Consider the following 17,141-nt stretch of genomic DNA (forward strand, 5'->3'; position numbering starts at 1 on the left):
TAATTAACAAATAATTTAAAAGGAAGATAAGTTAGAAAGAGAAGTTATGTATATCATGAAGAAACCTTTTGTTCCTCTCATCTTCTTTCTTTACACTTAAATTCTCATCCCCATTTTTATCTCTATATCTAGTTATCTTATATTTCAGTACTACTCTATATAATTCAAGTGTTGTTATTATAATTTGGCTATCTTATTATATAATGTTTGAATATTTATGTTGAGAATATGATTTTGTCTCATAAACCATGTAACCGTCGTGGGTCGAGAGGGTCATACTTTTTATATGTTTCCATAGCGCTTTCTAGCATAGACTAGTTGATCCACTTAGTTGAGGTTTTCTATATCTCGACAAGTTATAGGACAATTTTTGTAGTATGGTAAGAGGTTGTATCATCACTTTAGCTCATACTGATGGTTGGTAGTTAGAGAAACTCCCACGGTATTATAATTCTTTAGTATATATGTATATTAAGGTGTTACTTAATGTTTTAAATTATTTATATAACATACATCTTTTATATTGTTTATTTATACATTGAGTTGAGTATCCATTAGTTGAGTAAAGCTAAGGTGAGCATTTCTAGAGTTCATTTCAATATATTTTATGTCCTGTTTTCCCCTCACATGCTCGCATATACAGTGTACCAATGTTATTTGTCCTGCATTGTTTTATAATTAGATACAAGTAATTAGGATCAACATGCAGCGCATCGTTGATCCAGTCGAGCATCTCAGAGTCTGTTGGTAAGACTCCTTACATTCCGAAGTATCCCTTTTATTACTTCACTAGTTTTGGTTTTTAAGGATGATTGGGATCTGTGTTGACATCCCTTATAGTTATTAAAGGTTTCGTAGACAGTTAGACGATATAAGTTCTTTTGTCTGATTCATTTTCAGATGTTTGTTTTAACACTTGAGTTTGCCTTATTGGCTTGTTGAATGTTTTCTTTATATAATTCTAGAGTTATAGGGTATATATTTGTTAAGTATTCCGCTGAGTAGTAATCAAAGCCAATGGTTTTCTTTGGGAAAACAATTGTTTTTGAGTGCCACTCTCACCCGGGGTAGATGTAACATTCCAAAAAATGTACTTGTCTAATGAAGAGTCTATTAGGTTTTAAGAACATTATTGGGGTACATAGGCATCCCAATGCCTAATATTGAGTAATATTGGGCATCTTAGAGAATATTGGCTTAGGGTGTTAGCCGATTTCTACGTATTAACAAGTAACTTAAGATATACTTTGATGTTCAAATGCTCCAATCCAAGCTTGTTTAGGAATTGTATATGCAATGAAGACCCTAGGCTAATAGCATTGAATTCTTAGAACATTAGGTACGAGGCATCCAAGTATCAAGCCTAGGTACCATAACAAATGACCATTCAAAAATTATCATGTAGATTAAACAGTGCCCAAGGACATAGTGAGGATCCATGGACTTGAAGCGCGCAGCAACACACGTGCAAGCACATGTGCTACCGGCCAAGAAAGCAAATGACCAAGCCCAAGCAAATTTGGTTAGGGCGGTTAGGGGGCAGGCGCGCGTACGGGTCAAGCCACGTGTGGCCTAGCTTCCTAACAAATCCTAGGGTCTAATTAACTTACATAGCTATCTAACTAACGTAGGACTAATTAAAATAAACTAACTAGTTTGCCCGAAATACTAAGACCTAACCGGGTTTCAGTAGGCGAGTAACTAACTAAAGAAAAATCCAATTACCTAACCTAGGATGATCCAAAGGAGTTGGTTATTTCACCACCGGAATCTAGACCCCTGACGAGACCGGCGTCGTTGACCTCTCAGAGGTTGTAGACAAGCCTGCATAGATTATTCTTACTTCATCCAGGTTAATTTAAGCAGAAAATCTAAAACCTTTTTGTTTCTTAACATACATGTAAACATAATACTTAACATCATAGGCATTAACAAATCAACCATCTAATAAAGAGGTAATCAAATGAAAGAATCAATTCATAATTTTCTTAAACGTATTTTCACCAAAACGGCACCAATACAAAGTCGGAAGAAAAGTGGAAAGAAAAACTTGTGGAACATGCTCCAATAACTATAGCCTACATCTAAGATAGATAATAATGATAGACATCCTAGAAAGCATGAGAGACAATCAAGTCCGGATGCAGGCTCTACGTCTGAATAGCTACAACGTCAACCTGTAAGCTCTAGCGTCCACCTGTGCCTTCACCTAAAATTGTAGAATTTTATGGGATTAGTACACACTTGTACTAAGTATGGGTATATGCAAGCACACACCAACAACATGCATGAGTAAGAACAGCTCTTTCCTAACAACATGATTATGGAAAGTCAAATCAGTGTACTTGCCAAAATGGGATTAGGAAAGTTAGTGAGATTTCCATATTTGGATTAGGAAAGTTATGCCATGAGAATAACATGCATCTTCATACTTATCATATTGCACATAACACATAAGATTTTACACATAGCACATATCATTTTGCATATAGCACATAACATCCTTCATATGATTCATTCATACATATACCATGAGACCTTGGAATCATGGAGTTGATATTAAGACTTCCCAAATTGAGGGCTCAACATATGGGACCTCAACTAGGGAGCCTTCATTAGCAAACACAGAGTCCGTTTCATTCATTCATATGTACTTCATTTCATTTCGTTCATAGGCTAATGTGAACACCAGCTATACCTAGGATGTAGTTTAAGACTTTCATCGGGTTCGTTGTGCAATGATCAAGAATAACATAGTGTCATTAATTAAGTCTAGCTCACCTCTTGATCATCCTATCCTAACACGTTTGGTATCATTCATTTCATTATGTGCATAATTTGAGGCTGGCCTCATTCATTCATTGTGAACTTTGACAGACATAGATCATGTGAGCATCATGAAATCCAGTGTCTTCCCCACACCCAAAATAGGTGGAATAACCGGCCAAAGTTACCCAAAATATGCTAGAGTACATGGGCATTGAATTCCTCTATATCCCTATACTTCTAAATGTATGCTAGACATATGGGTCTATACATACAATCTATTTGGCTTCATTCATAGTTCGTTTAAGTGATTCATATCTTCCTAAGAATATGTGATACAAGATTTATGCATCTTGTATGTATGCCAAGATCTCGATTGCGATCTAAGTAGGCAGGATTACTCTTGATCATTTAATTCACGCATGACTTATGTATCAATACGGAATTTGGGCAACGGAACGTGATTTTGAATCCCTTGGACAACACTTATTTTTCATTTATTCTATTTTTGGTTCACACGACTTAGGGACCCGTGATCGAGCCCCAACGCCTTAATTTATTTTCTTATTTTTCTTTCTTTCTCATTCACTTGTCGTGGGACCGAGAGGTTGTGGGATCGATCCCCCACAACCTCATTTCTTTTATTTTCTTTTTCCTTGACTTTTCTGAGTTGACCTTGAGGGTATGGGATCAAATCCCCACAGCCTCACTTTATTTTTCTCTTTAATTTCTTTGATAAGCCTATAGGTAGTAGGTTCGATTCCCACACACCTCAACCTTTATTTTCATTTAATTCCTTAAGTCTGACCAAGAGGTTGTGGGTTCTAATCCCACTCCTCTCATTTTTTAATTTTCACAGATTCATTTTCTAGTCAAGGTCCAGGTTCGAATCGCCCTTACCACATTCTTTTAACCGACATTATTTTACGACTTTTAACAAGGTGATGTCACGGGTTCGATCCTCAATTACCTCAGTTATTTTTATTCATTTTTTCATAACATGTTAATTGACTTAACTTGACCGAAACTAACATCAAAGTGCTGGAATTTTGATCACATTTTCACAACCTATTTTCTCACCTTTTTCACGTTAAATGTATATACGTTTGGAGTAGTTTTAGTGAGTTCTTTAGGTGCATTTTCGAGATCATATTCTATGAAAATTTTGCACTCAAATCAGCATTTTTACATCACTTATGTTAACAGAAACTAATCAACAAGATGCTGGAAATTTTGTACATTTTGCAGCTCATTTTCATCAACGCTTACATGTTAGTTTTGAGGGTAATTCATATATTCATGTAGCTAGTAATTTTAATTCAAATCAGCCACATCATACTTTATATGAACATCACGATTTATGAAAGTTTGTGCATGCAAGAATACAAACATAACATGTTATTTTCGAACTTCAGACCAAGAGTATCTGTCCCGGCTACACATTGCACACACATAAACACATACTTTCGTATAGAATGCTTAACATTCACATAACTCCGAACATACATACATGAACATAATCAACAGTAAAACACATTACACCCCTAACTTCTACCAGCAAACATACCCAACCTACAAATCGATGGAAGCTAGTGACAGGGAACATGTAAAGGGGAACAACCCTAGTTTTCCGATTTGAATATATTGAACCTTAAGGGGCCTCTTGGGAAAGAGACCAAGAGAGAAGAGAACCCATACCTTTTTGACGCTCAAACCTTGACCTTCTGCCCAACGCTTCTCCTCCAAATTTACGTCAAACACAAAAAACCTTAACCCCAATTCGATTGACAGCTCTCTCTTTGCCTTACGTGATTGATTAGTTCTTTGTGTTTATCTTTCGTTGTGAGTTCTTCAAGTGTGAATAAATTTGGTTAATTTTTCTGTTATTGAAGTTATTTTGGCAGAGAGAACATGAATGAGAGAAGAGAGAATGATAGTGAAGTGAGATAGACATGAGAGAGTGAAACGTGAAAGTAGTTTAGGCTTATGTAATGACTTAGTCAAACTGGGACTCTCTTTAGTTTTTTAAAAAATCAGATTTTCCTTTTTATTAAATCACCTAATTAATATGAATTAATTAGTCTAATTTACCAATTTAAATAAAAATAATTTAAATAATTGCTTCCACCTAGGTTCGAAATTGGGTGGAGCAAGACTTCACTCAAAAAGCCAATTTTCGACCCTCTCTCCCCAAATTGCCCCTCCACCTTATTAATTAAATAATGAATTACATATTTATGGTAATTACAATACTACCCTTAGCCTTGAAAAAGACCTTTCAACCCTAGACCCTCCAAACTTATGATTTCCCCTTTTTAAGTCAGGTAAAGATTCATCAGAGTAAATCTTCGAATTTGGGATCCCTACATGGCTTGACCCAACCTTTCCTAGCTCACCTAAATCCCCAAGATAGTTGGCTTGGCTGTCGCAAGGGTTCAGAGGTCTGGTTCTACGCACATCAATCCGTGTGAACCTAGTCTAATCGTAGGCATTCTAGACACATTAAGAATTACTTACCATATCCATTTTTTGGGTTGTAACGTTATACCCCGCTTAGGAACATTCTTTCCCGAATGACACTACTAACTATCTAGCGCAATGCCAGTCAGATCATAATATATCTACTACACAATCAAGCAATAGCAACAAAGAATAGAGAGATAAGGAAACTTAGACTTAAGAGTAGAAAGTCTAACCTCAAATGCTGAAAAGATGGTGGTCGCGGGATCTCATATCGACCTCGGCCTCCCACGTAGCACCTTCAACAACATGATTCCTCTACAATACCTTCACTGTGGCAATATCTTTGTTCCGTAGTCGCTTGATCTGTCTGTCTACAATCTCAACAGGTACCTCTTCATAGGACAAGTCTTCATCGACCCCCAAACCTTCAACAGGTAAAATCGATGCTGGATCACGTAGGCACTTCTTTAACATAGAGACATGAAAGACTGGATGAACAAAAGCTAGCTCCAAAGGGAATGCCAACTCATAGGCCACCTCACCCACACGCTATAGGATCTCATATGGCCCAACATACCTCAGACATAACTTCCCCTCCCTGCCAAACCTCATCACCCCCTTCATAGGTGATATATTCAAATAGACCTTGTCACCAACATCAAACTCTAAGGGCCGTTTCCTATTGTCCCCTTCATAGGTGATATCTTCAAATAGACCTTGTCACCAACATCAAACTCTAAGGGCCGTTTCCGATTGTCGGCATAGGATTTTAGTTTACTGTAAGTAGTAGCAAACCTGTACCTAATCAACCATCATTTCTCTAAGGCCTCATGAATGATCTCTGGACCCAAAATGGATGGCTCTCTAACCTCGAACCACCAACTGGAGACCTACATCTCTTACCATACATTGCCTCAAACGGTGTCATCCCAATAGTGGAGTGATAGATATTATTATAAGAGAACTCTATCAAAGGAAAATGGTCGTCCCAACTACCTCTGAAGTCAATCACACATGCCCTCAACATGTCCTCTAATGTCTGAATGGTGCACTCTTCCTGTTCATCAATCTTAGGATGAAAGGTAGCACTAAGCTTCACTTGTGTGCCTAACCTCTTCTTGAAGGATCTCCAGAAATTTTAAGTGAGTTGAGATCCTCTATCTAAAATTATATACAAAGGAATCCCATGCCATCTCACAATCTGATCAATGTAAAGTCTCGCATAATCGTCAGCTCTGTAAGTAGACTTCACAAGGATAAAGTGGGCCGACTTAGTCATCCTGTCCGCAATAACCTATATGGATTCATGATGTCTCCTAGTCTTCGGAAGACCAACCACGAAGTCCATATTAATGGCCTCTCATTTCCAAGTTGGAGCCTCAATAATCTGAGTAAGACCGCCAGGCTTAAGATTTTCTGCCTTAATCAGTTGACAATTAGGACACTTGGTCACATATTCTGCAATGTCCTTCTTCATGCCATCCAACCAATAGAGCTGCTTTACATCATGATACATCTTGGTGGAACCTTGATTTATGGAATATCTGGAACCATGGTCCTCAATGACCGTGGTCAGCAAATCATCCACATCTGGTACACACAGCCTGTCCTTGTACCTATGTATGCCGTCATCTCCCAAAGCAAAAGACTCATTAATCTTAACCAATATTGAGTCCTTCAGCTCCATCAAAACAGAATCAAGATGCTGACCCTTCTAGACTTCAACTACTAAGGATGATTTAGAACTAGGATGAACTGAAACACCCCACTAGTAGAGTCAACTAACCACAGACCCAGTCTAGCAAGTCTGTGTATATATTTCACCAACTCCTTCTTCTCATCCTCAAAGTTTGTTTTACTTCCCATGATCATCCTACTCAAAGCATCATCCACAACATTAGCCTTACCTGGACAGTACTGGACATTAACGTCATAGTCCTTCAACAGCTCCAACCACCATCGATGACGTAGATTCAACTCCTTCTGTGTGAACACATACTAAAGACTTTTTTGGTGTGTGAACACATCCACATGCACTCCATAAAGTAGTGCCTCCACAATTTCAGTGCAAACACCACAACTTCCAACTCCAGGTCATGAGTGGGATAATTCTTTTCATGAACCTTGAGTTGTGTGGACGCATAATCTATCACCTTACCACCCTGCATAAGAACACGACCCAAACCAACCCTAGATGCATCACAATGAACAATGTAATTTTCACCACACTTAGGAAAAGAAAGCATCGGGGCTGATGTGATCTGTCCTTGATCTCCTGGAAAGTAAATTCACAAGTCTCCGTCCATTCAAACTTGGCCTACTTCTTAGTCAAAGGTGTTAGTGAGGCAACAACGGAAGAAAAACCCTCCACGAACCTGTGGTAGTAACCAGCAAATCCTAGAAAGCTACGGATATCAGTGGGAGTAAGATGTTTTCGCCAACTCTTAACAACCTCAGTCTTACTGGGATCAACCTCCACACCTTTGTTGGACAGAACATGACCCAGGAAGGTCACTGATCTAAGCCAGAATTCAGACTTGCTGAATTTGGCATACAACTGATGTTGTGTAAGTACCTGCAAGGTTAGTCTCAAATGTTGTTCATGCTCTTCCTTGGTCTTAGAGTAAATGAGAATTCATCAATCAATACTATTATGAAAGAATCAAGGTATTCACTGAAGACCCTGTTCACGAGATCTATAAATGCAGCAGGTGCATTCGTGAGACCAAATGACATAACTAGGAACTCATATTAACCATAACAGTTATGAAAGGATGTCTTCGAGATATCCCCATCCCTAACCCTGAGCTGATAGTGACCTGAACGAAGATCAATCATTGAGAATAAACTAGACCCTTGAAGTTGATTGAACAAGTCATCTATTCAGGGAAGTGGATACTTATTCTTGAATGTGACTTTGTTGAGCTGCCGATAATCGATATACATTATAAGTGTTCCATCTTTCTTTTTCACAAACAACACTGGAGCACCCCAAGGGGATATGCTCGGCTGAATGGAACCCTTATCAGTGAGATCTTTTAACTGCATCTTTAACTCTTAGAGTTCTGCTAAAGCCATTCTGGATGGAGGAATGGAAATTGGTTTAGTATCAGCTTCTAAGTCGATACGAAAGTCAATTTCTCGAGGGGGAGAAACTCCAAGAAAATCATCAAGAAATACATCTTGGAATTGATTCACTACAGGCACTAAGCTATGGAAGGAATGTCATGAACTAAATCATTAACACTCACAAGATGACACAATAACCCCTTGGACATCATTTTATTGGCCTTAAGGTTCGAAATAAAGGGATTAGGATGACTTGAGTTGTACCCCTCCAAGACCAGCTCTTCTTCGTTAGGGAAAAAAAAATCTTACAACCCTACTACGGCAATCCGTACAAGCATAACAACTATGAATCCAGTCCATACAAAGAATAACATCAAAATCAGGCATGGGTAACTTAACCAAGTCCACACACATTTTCTTACCACATACAACTATTGGGCAATCCTTGTATACTTTATCAGTTCGTACATTCTCTCCTAAAGGCGTACTAACCACTATAGGATCATGCAGAACTTCAGGAAATATCTAAAAAGTGAGAGCAATCAAAGGAGTTACAAAGGACAGAGTAGACCCTTGATCAAGTAAATCATAAATAGAAGTTGAGAATACTTGCAGCATACCTGTGACCACATCAGCGGACTTCTCTTGCTCCTCTGTGCCGTTAAGGGCGTTGAACATGTTCCTCTTAGGAGGCTCGACTGCTGCTGCATCCTTTGGATTAGGCCTAGGCTGAGCATTACCTCCATCCTGAACTCTTTTCTGTGGGAAGTCCTTAACCATGTGCCCGCTCTTACCGCAACCGAAGCAGGCATTAGTGCCCTATATGCACTCTCCACTATGAGCACGGCCAGACTTAGCACATTTCCTTCTGGGAGGCTGCATCTCACCTCCATTTACCTTCTTGGTCTTGGGTCTGCCTCCTCTAGGTGTTGTACTCCTCTGAAAGTTAGAATTCCCTGAACTCTTTTGCCCCTTTATAAATTTGGGCTGCTCACGGACGCCTAAATTGTTTCTGTTGCCTCCATTACTAGGACCTGTATGATCTTGAGATTTAGTCCTCCTAGCATCATGAACACCTCTCTTCTTATGGTTATCCTCTACCTGCTGGACATGAACCATCAACCTTAATAGGTCCATGGTATAATGGAGCATAGCAGACCAACACTCCTCCTCCAAATATCGGTCGATTCCTGTGAGGAACCTGCTCATCTCATCCCTGCTTTTAGATATAAGGAAAGTAGCATACCTGGACATTTTAACAATTTTCAATGAATACTCCCTGGCTCTCATGGATCCCTGCTTCAGGTTTATAAACTGCTCAACCTTGGCCTCCCTCATCTTTCTGGGAAAGAACCTCTCTATAAAGTCAGTCTTAAACATCTCCCAAGTGACCCGAACTCCGCCCAATACTCGGCTATCTTGCAACATCTTGCACCAATTCTGTGCAACATTCTTGAGTTGATAGGAATCTAACTCAGCTTTCTCAGTATTTGTGGCCCCCATAGCCACCAAAATGTTATGCACCTCATCCACAAACTCCTGAGGATCCTCCAAAGTGTTAGAACCTATAAAAATAGGAGGATTCATCCTCGTAAAGTCTCTCATCCTGTCAGCCATACTGCAAACTGGCGAGTTCTCACTCTAAACATTATGCCAGTTGAACTGGTCAGTCATGGCTTGGGCCTGCATAGTGAAGACCTTTGCCATCTTGGCTAGAGATGCCTTCATCTCAGCATCAGTCAACCCACCAGGGTTAACCGGCATAGCCAGTCCTTCAGCTGAAGCCTGGGGTGAAACCTAATTTCCCCCAACAGCTGCTCAACCTCTCCTTTGACCATTTGTTCTCCTAGTATTCATTCTCTAAAAACAACAAGGATTGATGTAATACACGCTCATAACACCAAGTAAATCAGACATTAGGAAAGGCACGATTAGATCAGAAGAAGGGAAATTTTCCTACGCATCATGCAGTCTCCAATTAAGAATAGTGTTGCACTTCACTACTATGACATATAAGCTACTCGATATGGTTAATGTGAACTTATTATCTTTAGAATTTAACCTAGTGCTCTGATACCAACTTTATCACGACCAGAATCTAGACCATAGACGAGACCAACGTCGTTGACCTCTCAGAGGTCGCAGACAAGCCTGCATATGTCATCCTTACTTCATCTAGGTTAATTTTTAGCGGAAAATTTTAAACTTTTTTGTTTTTTAACAAACATGTACACATACTAATTAATATCATAGGCATTCACAAATCAACCATCTAATAAATAGACAATCAAATGAAAGAATCTGTTCATAATTTTACTAAACGTATTTTTGCCAAAACGATACCAATACAAAGTATGAACAAAAGTGGAAAGAAACAACGGTGGAACATGATCCACTAGCTATAGCCTACATCTAAGATATATAATAACAATAGACATCCTCGAAACCAAGAGGGCCTATCACGTCTGCATGAAAGCTCCACGTCCGGATAGTTGCAACATCAACCTGTATGCTCTAGCGTCCACCTGTGCCTGCACCTAAAATTGTAGAATTGTATGGGATTAGTAGACTCTTGTACAAAGTATGTGTATATGCAAGCACACACAAATGACATGCATGAGTAAGAACAGATCTTTCCTAACAACATGATTATGGAAAATCAAGTCACTGGACTTGCCATAATGGGATGAGAAAGTTAGTGAGATTTTCAAAGTTGGATTAGGAAAGTTATGCCATGAGAGTAACACGCATCATCATACTTATCATATTGCACACAACATAACATTTTACACATAGCACATAACATTTTGCATATAGCACATAACATCCTTCACATCATTCATTCATATACCATGAGACCTTAGAATCATGGACTTGACATTAAGACTTCCCAAAATGAGAGCTCAACCTATGGGACGTCAGCTAGGGAGCCTTAATTAGCAAGCACAGAGTCTGCTTAATTTATTCATACGTACTTCATTTCATTTCGTTCATAGGCTAGTGTGAACACCAACTATCCTAACACCTTTGGTATCATTCATTTCATTATGTGCATCATTTGAGGATGTCCTCATTCATTCATTGGAAACTTTAACCGACATAGATCATGTGAGCATCATGAAATCCAGATCATGTGAGCATCATGAAATCCAGTGTCTCCTCCATACTGAGAAGAGGTGGAATCATTGGCCAAAGTGACCCAAAACATGCTAGTATACATGGGAATTGAACCCCGCCAGATCCCTATATTGGCAGTATAGGTTCGAAGACTAGGACATATAAGGAGAGCCACACCCATCAATGCCGGACAGTCTCATCTCATGAGAGTTAAGTGAACCTCCGCCTTCCCGAAAGAAGGCATCACCGCTCATAGCTAGTCTATCAGTAGTCAGTATAAAGTTCCATTATATTAAATTCATACGTCATGTAAGATGGCTTCTAGTATGATAAAATCATAGCTTAATAGAGGATTTCTCATCGCATCATTAGTATTAAGTTTATTATTCCCAATACTTTCATTAGAGTATTCATAGAGACTAGTCTCTTCATTAACATTACACTCTCATCGGTGAGTACGTTTTGGTTACATTCACTTAGGCTCATTTGAGATTGATCTCATCTTTTACAGTAGCCTCTTATCATATTGTCACCACATTCATTAACTTTAGCATATTTGCTCTTCATAGTTACTCACCCCTTACTAAGTGAATGTTCATTTTATTATATGCCAATGCACTTGGCCATTTAGTGTATTTCACACTCTTAGTTAACCCTTCTAGGGTTTCATCATTTCATTGTTCCTTCATTATTTCATTACATACAACTTAGGTTTACTAATTTATAAACGTATGCTAGACATATGGGTCTTTACATACAAGCCATGAGGCTTCATTCATAGTTCATTTAAGTGATTCATATCTTCCTAAGATTTTGTGATACAAGATTTATGCATCTTGTATGTATGCCAAGATCTTGGTTTTGATATAACTAGGCAGCATTACTCTTAAAAATTTAATTCACGTATGACATATGTATCAATATGGAATTTGTTCAAGGAACCCGATTTCGAATCCCTTCCACAACACTTATTTTTCATTTATTTTATATTTGGTTCACACGGCTTGGGAACCCGAGATCGAGTCTCAATGCCTTCATTTTTTTTCTTATTTTTCTTTCTTTCTCATTCGCTTGTCATGGGATCGATAGTTTGTGGGATCGATCCCCCACAACCTCATTTCTTTTATTTTATTTTTTCTTTAATTTTCCGCGTTGACCTTGAGGGTATGGGATCGAATCCCCACAACCTCACTTTATTTTTCTCTTTAATTTCCTTGATAAGCCTAGAGGTCAAAGGTTCATTTTCCACATGCCTCAACCTTTATTTTCTTTTAATTCCTTAAGTCTGACCAAGAGGTTGTGGGTTCGAATCCCCTCTTCTCATTTTTTATTTTCACAGATTAATCTTCTAGTCAAGGTCCAGGTTGGAATCCCCCTTACCACATTCTTTTAACTTACATTATTTTATGACTTTTAACGAGGTGAGGTCACGGGCTTGATTCTCAGTGACCTCACTTATTTTTTTTTTACTTTTTTCATAGCATGTTAATTGACTTAACTTGACCGAAACTAACATCAAAGTGCTAGAATTTTGATCACATTTTTGAAGCCTATTTTCTCAGCTTTTTCATGTTAAATGTAAATACATTTGGAGTAATTTTTAGTGATTTCTTTGGGTGCATTTTGAAGATAACATTTTATAAAGAGTTTGCACTCAAATCAGCATTTTTACATCACTTATCTTGGCGGAAACTCATCAACAAGATGCTGGAAGTTTTGTATGTTTTTCAGCTCATTTTCATCAACGCTTACATGTTAGTTTTGAGGGTAATTCATGGATTCATTTAGCTAATAATTTCCATTCAAATAAGCCACATCATACTTCATGTGAACATCACAATTTATACAAGGTTTAGCCTGTAAGAATACAACCATAACTTGTCATTTTCGAACTTCAAACCAAGAGTATATGTCCCGGCTACACATTGCACTCACATAAACACATAATTTCGAACAGCATGTTTAACATTCACATAACGCGGACCATACATACATTTCAACACAAAAACACATTACACCCCTAATTTCTACCAGCAAACATGCCCAACCTACAAATCGAGGGGAGCTAAGGGACTAAGAGTGAAAAGCACCCATACCTTTTTTACGTTCAAACCTTGACCTGCTTCCCAAAGTTTCTCTTCCAAATTAAAATCCAACATCGAAACCTCAACCCCAATTCGACGGACAACCCTCTCTTTGACATACATGATTGATTAGTTGTTTATTTTTATCTTTCGTTATAAGTTCCTCAAGTGTGAAGAACTTTGGTCAATTTTTCTATTCTAAAAGTTATTTTGGCAGAGAGAACGTGAATGAGGTAAGATAGAATGATCATAAAGTGAGATAGACGTGAGAGAGTGAAACGTGAAAGTAGTTTAGCCTTAGGTAAGGACTTCGTCAAACTAGGAAAATCCTTAAATTTTTTAAAAATATCTGATAATAAATTAATTTAATTTACCAATTTAATTAAAAAGAATTTAAATCATTGCTTCCACCTAGGTTCGAACCCGGGTGGAGCAAGACTTCACTCAAAAAGCCAATTTTCGGCCCTCTCTACCGAAATTGTCCCTTCACCTTATTAAGTAAATAATTGATTACATACTTAGGGTAATTACGATACTACACTTATACTGGAAAAAGACCATTTTACCCCTAGACTCTCCAAACTTAAGATTTCTCCTTTTCAAGTCCGGTAAAGACTCATCCAGGTAAATCTTCATATTCGGGAGCCCTAGATGGCTGGACCCAACCTTTCCTAGCTCAACCAACTCCCAGGTTAGTTGGCTTGGTTGTATAAAGGGTTAAGAGGTCTGGTTCTATGCTCCTCAATCTGTGTGAACCCGTTCTAATCATAGGCATTCTAGACACATAGGCAGTACTTAGCGTATCCATTTTTTTGGGTTGGTAAAGGTTATGGTCCTAGTGACATAGGGGTACTTTAATAATTACCCTAGGTCACTTAGTTAATTAAATTAGCAACTCAGTTAATTAATTAAAAATCATGGTCTTACCCCGAACCATTACAAAATTTTAAGATTTGGCTATGTCAAATGCTCTCCTATTTTTAGTCAATATAGGAGGGGCTTTTTGGTAATTAGCTAATAAATTTATTTAATTAAGTTAATTGACCTATGTTGAATTAGGTAATATTTAGTTCCTAAGACATAAACTCACGTTTACCCATAGAAACCCTCGACTAAAAAAGAAAACAGTAAACAAACGTGAGAAAAATCGAAAAATTACTCTTGATTCTCCTTAGGCGATTTTAAGACAAATTCTTCAAGATTTTATTGCAAAGTACAAGGTGATCTTCAAAGATTCAATTCTACAATAAATATGGGTTTTCTCTCTTTGATTCCTTTCCCCAGGAGACTTTTCAAACATTTTTGAATTCAAGGAAACCGAAACTACTGTTCCAAATGAGATTTGCGAATGTTCATCTCCCTAGTTCTCCCTATATTTGATTCTATTAGTATGTATAATAGAAATCTCGAGCATATTGTTGGTATGTGGTGCTAACTGATCATTATGTGTAGGTGTCTATGATTTTATAGTGTCGAATGAGACCTATAGGTTAGATCCGTATGATTAGAGTATTACTCACATGATATAAGAAATGTTTTAATGCCCAATTGTGTTTGAAATTATGAAATTGATTAAAGGTTGGACTGCTTAAAATGATGAGATTACTATAGTATATACATGAATTTAAGTGGCTTGGCTAGTGATAATATCATGCAAGTGTCTAGCGCAAGTTTGTTTTATGCCAATAAATTGGCTAGCAATATTATTTCCAAAATATGTAATAGATTGGCAAAAAATCAAGTTATACCAAACTTCTATGGCCAATGTAAATTATGACGTTTTTTCTAAGTCCAAATACATGTTAAAGATTGACTTGCAAAGATGTAGCTCAATGAACTAATAACCTAGGGTATGCCAATGACCGGAACAAGTCCCAACTTACCCTATCTAAATGAACTTGTGAACATAGTAGCACAATAAAGAGTCCCCATCATTTTCATAAAGAACAAAACAAGACTACCAAACAACAGTGAACAAGATAAGGTAAGTAATGAAATAACTAAAAGCTTATGATTCATGAAATTAACATAGCATGTAGTTTTAATGGAAGTGAGACAAGTCTCACTTGCACCTAAACAAATATGTTAAACATACTCACATAAGAGGGTGTTAGCAATCGTGAGACAAGTACCATTCACATCGTAATGATAATGTAAGATTTAAGTTCACATTGATCAAGTATAGAAAGGGAAGACAAGTCATTCATTGACCTAAGCATACCTCATACTAGAAGCAAACTTCCATAATGTATGAGTCAACTCTAAAAGTTGTAACATATGATATATTGAGCAAAGCACCAATAGACTAATAATGAGCTTGTGCAAGCACATGTATGCCTCATGAGATGAGAATACCACCAAGGTCGATAAGGGTCGCCAAATTCTCCTTAGCTTTGAACTATGTCACTTGCATAGGTTACTAGCTAGTGGATCAACCTAAGAAAGCTAGGAAGTATTCGATTTCACTTTGGCCGGTGAACCACCTCTTTTTAGTGTGGGAAGATACTGGATTTCATGTTAGCTCATGTGATATACGTCGGTTAAGTGATAAAGATATCTTTATGAAATAAAGAAAGAAAGAAAGAAAGAAAGAAAGAAATAGGAATATGAGGAGAATTCGGATAGGATGACCAAAAGGGTGAGGTTAGACTAATGAATGATGTAAGTCATTCTTTGTCATTGCACAAAAAGATCCCAATGGATGTCTTAAAAGAAATCCTATGTCAACCTAGAATGTTCAAAGTGAAAATGAGATTAAAGAATAAGAAATGTATGTTCAAAGTGAACTAAGAAAGCAAATTATCAAATAACGAATTAGGAAAGTGAAGTCACTGCACTTTCCGAAAATGGCTTGTTGCTATCGGAAGAGCTTTCCTTGATTATGCATAGTCCTTATATAGTTATGTGCATACACATATACTTAGGCCAAATGTGTACTAACCCATATACAATTACTATTTTTATACGTGCAGGTCCTTGAAGAAGATTGAAGATCAGTTGAAGCATTTTGGACTAGTACCTCAAGACATTTGTAGGTCTTCTTGAGTTTGAGGATGCCTACGCTTTATATTCTATCTTTAGTAAATTAGACATAGCTAGTGGATGTTGTCCCTAGCATTTCCTTTAAAAATTTTGTTCAAGCTTTCAATTAAGGCCCGTTGGGCAACTATCAATACTATTATGAATTCTTTATTTCAATTGTCGATAGGTTAAGAGATTGTTGTTTAGTTTGAGCCGTTAGTATATCACTCTTATGCAGAAATTATATGAACTCTAAGTACACTTCTATTCAAGTTAATTTTTTTATAAATTTTCCCGGTAAATTAACATTATGATTGTGATGAAAGCTAAGAAGAGGCTTGTCTGCGACCTCTGAGAGGTTAGCGACGCCAGTCTCATCTAAAGTCTAGGACCCGGGTGTGATAAAATTGGTATCAGAGCATGATGTTAAATTACCTAGGAACTACGGCTCAAAATAACCATGTTTAATACTTTCTGGATTATGGGTGTGAAGTGCATCACAACCATCACTTTGAGACTTAGTGATGTTAAGAATCTTCCCTTCTTCTACTATTTATCGTGTTGTGTAGAGTTTTGACATTTTATGTCATTCTGGAATCTAACTTACTTCTTGTGTGTGCG

The 17,141-nt window shown here is 37.6% G+C and overlaps 1 protein-coding gene across 1 annotated transcript; it reads right to left on the bottom strand.

The window, feature by feature from the left end:
* Positions 1-9,117: 9,117 nt before the first annotated feature.
* Positions 9,118-9,801, bottom strand: LOC107022194. The gene has a single exon (XM_015222876.1). The coding sequence runs from the start codon at positions 9,799-9,801 to the stop codon at positions 9,118-9,120; it is 684 nt and encodes a 227-aa protein (XP_015078362.1).
* Positions 9,802-17,141: the final 7,340 nt, after the last annotated feature.

Source organism: Solanum pennellii, chromosome 6 (assembly GCF_001406875.1).
Source record: "Solanum pennellii chromosome 6, SPENNV200".
Lineage (NCBI taxonomy): Eukaryota > Viridiplantae > Streptophyta > Magnoliopsida > Solanales > Solanaceae > Solanum > Solanum pennellii.

Coding starts and splice junctions, on each gene's coding strand:
- LOC107022194 (XM_015222876.1), bottom strand. CDS start 9,801: ATGGGGGCCACAAATACTGAGAAAGCTGAGTTAGATTCCTATCAACTC.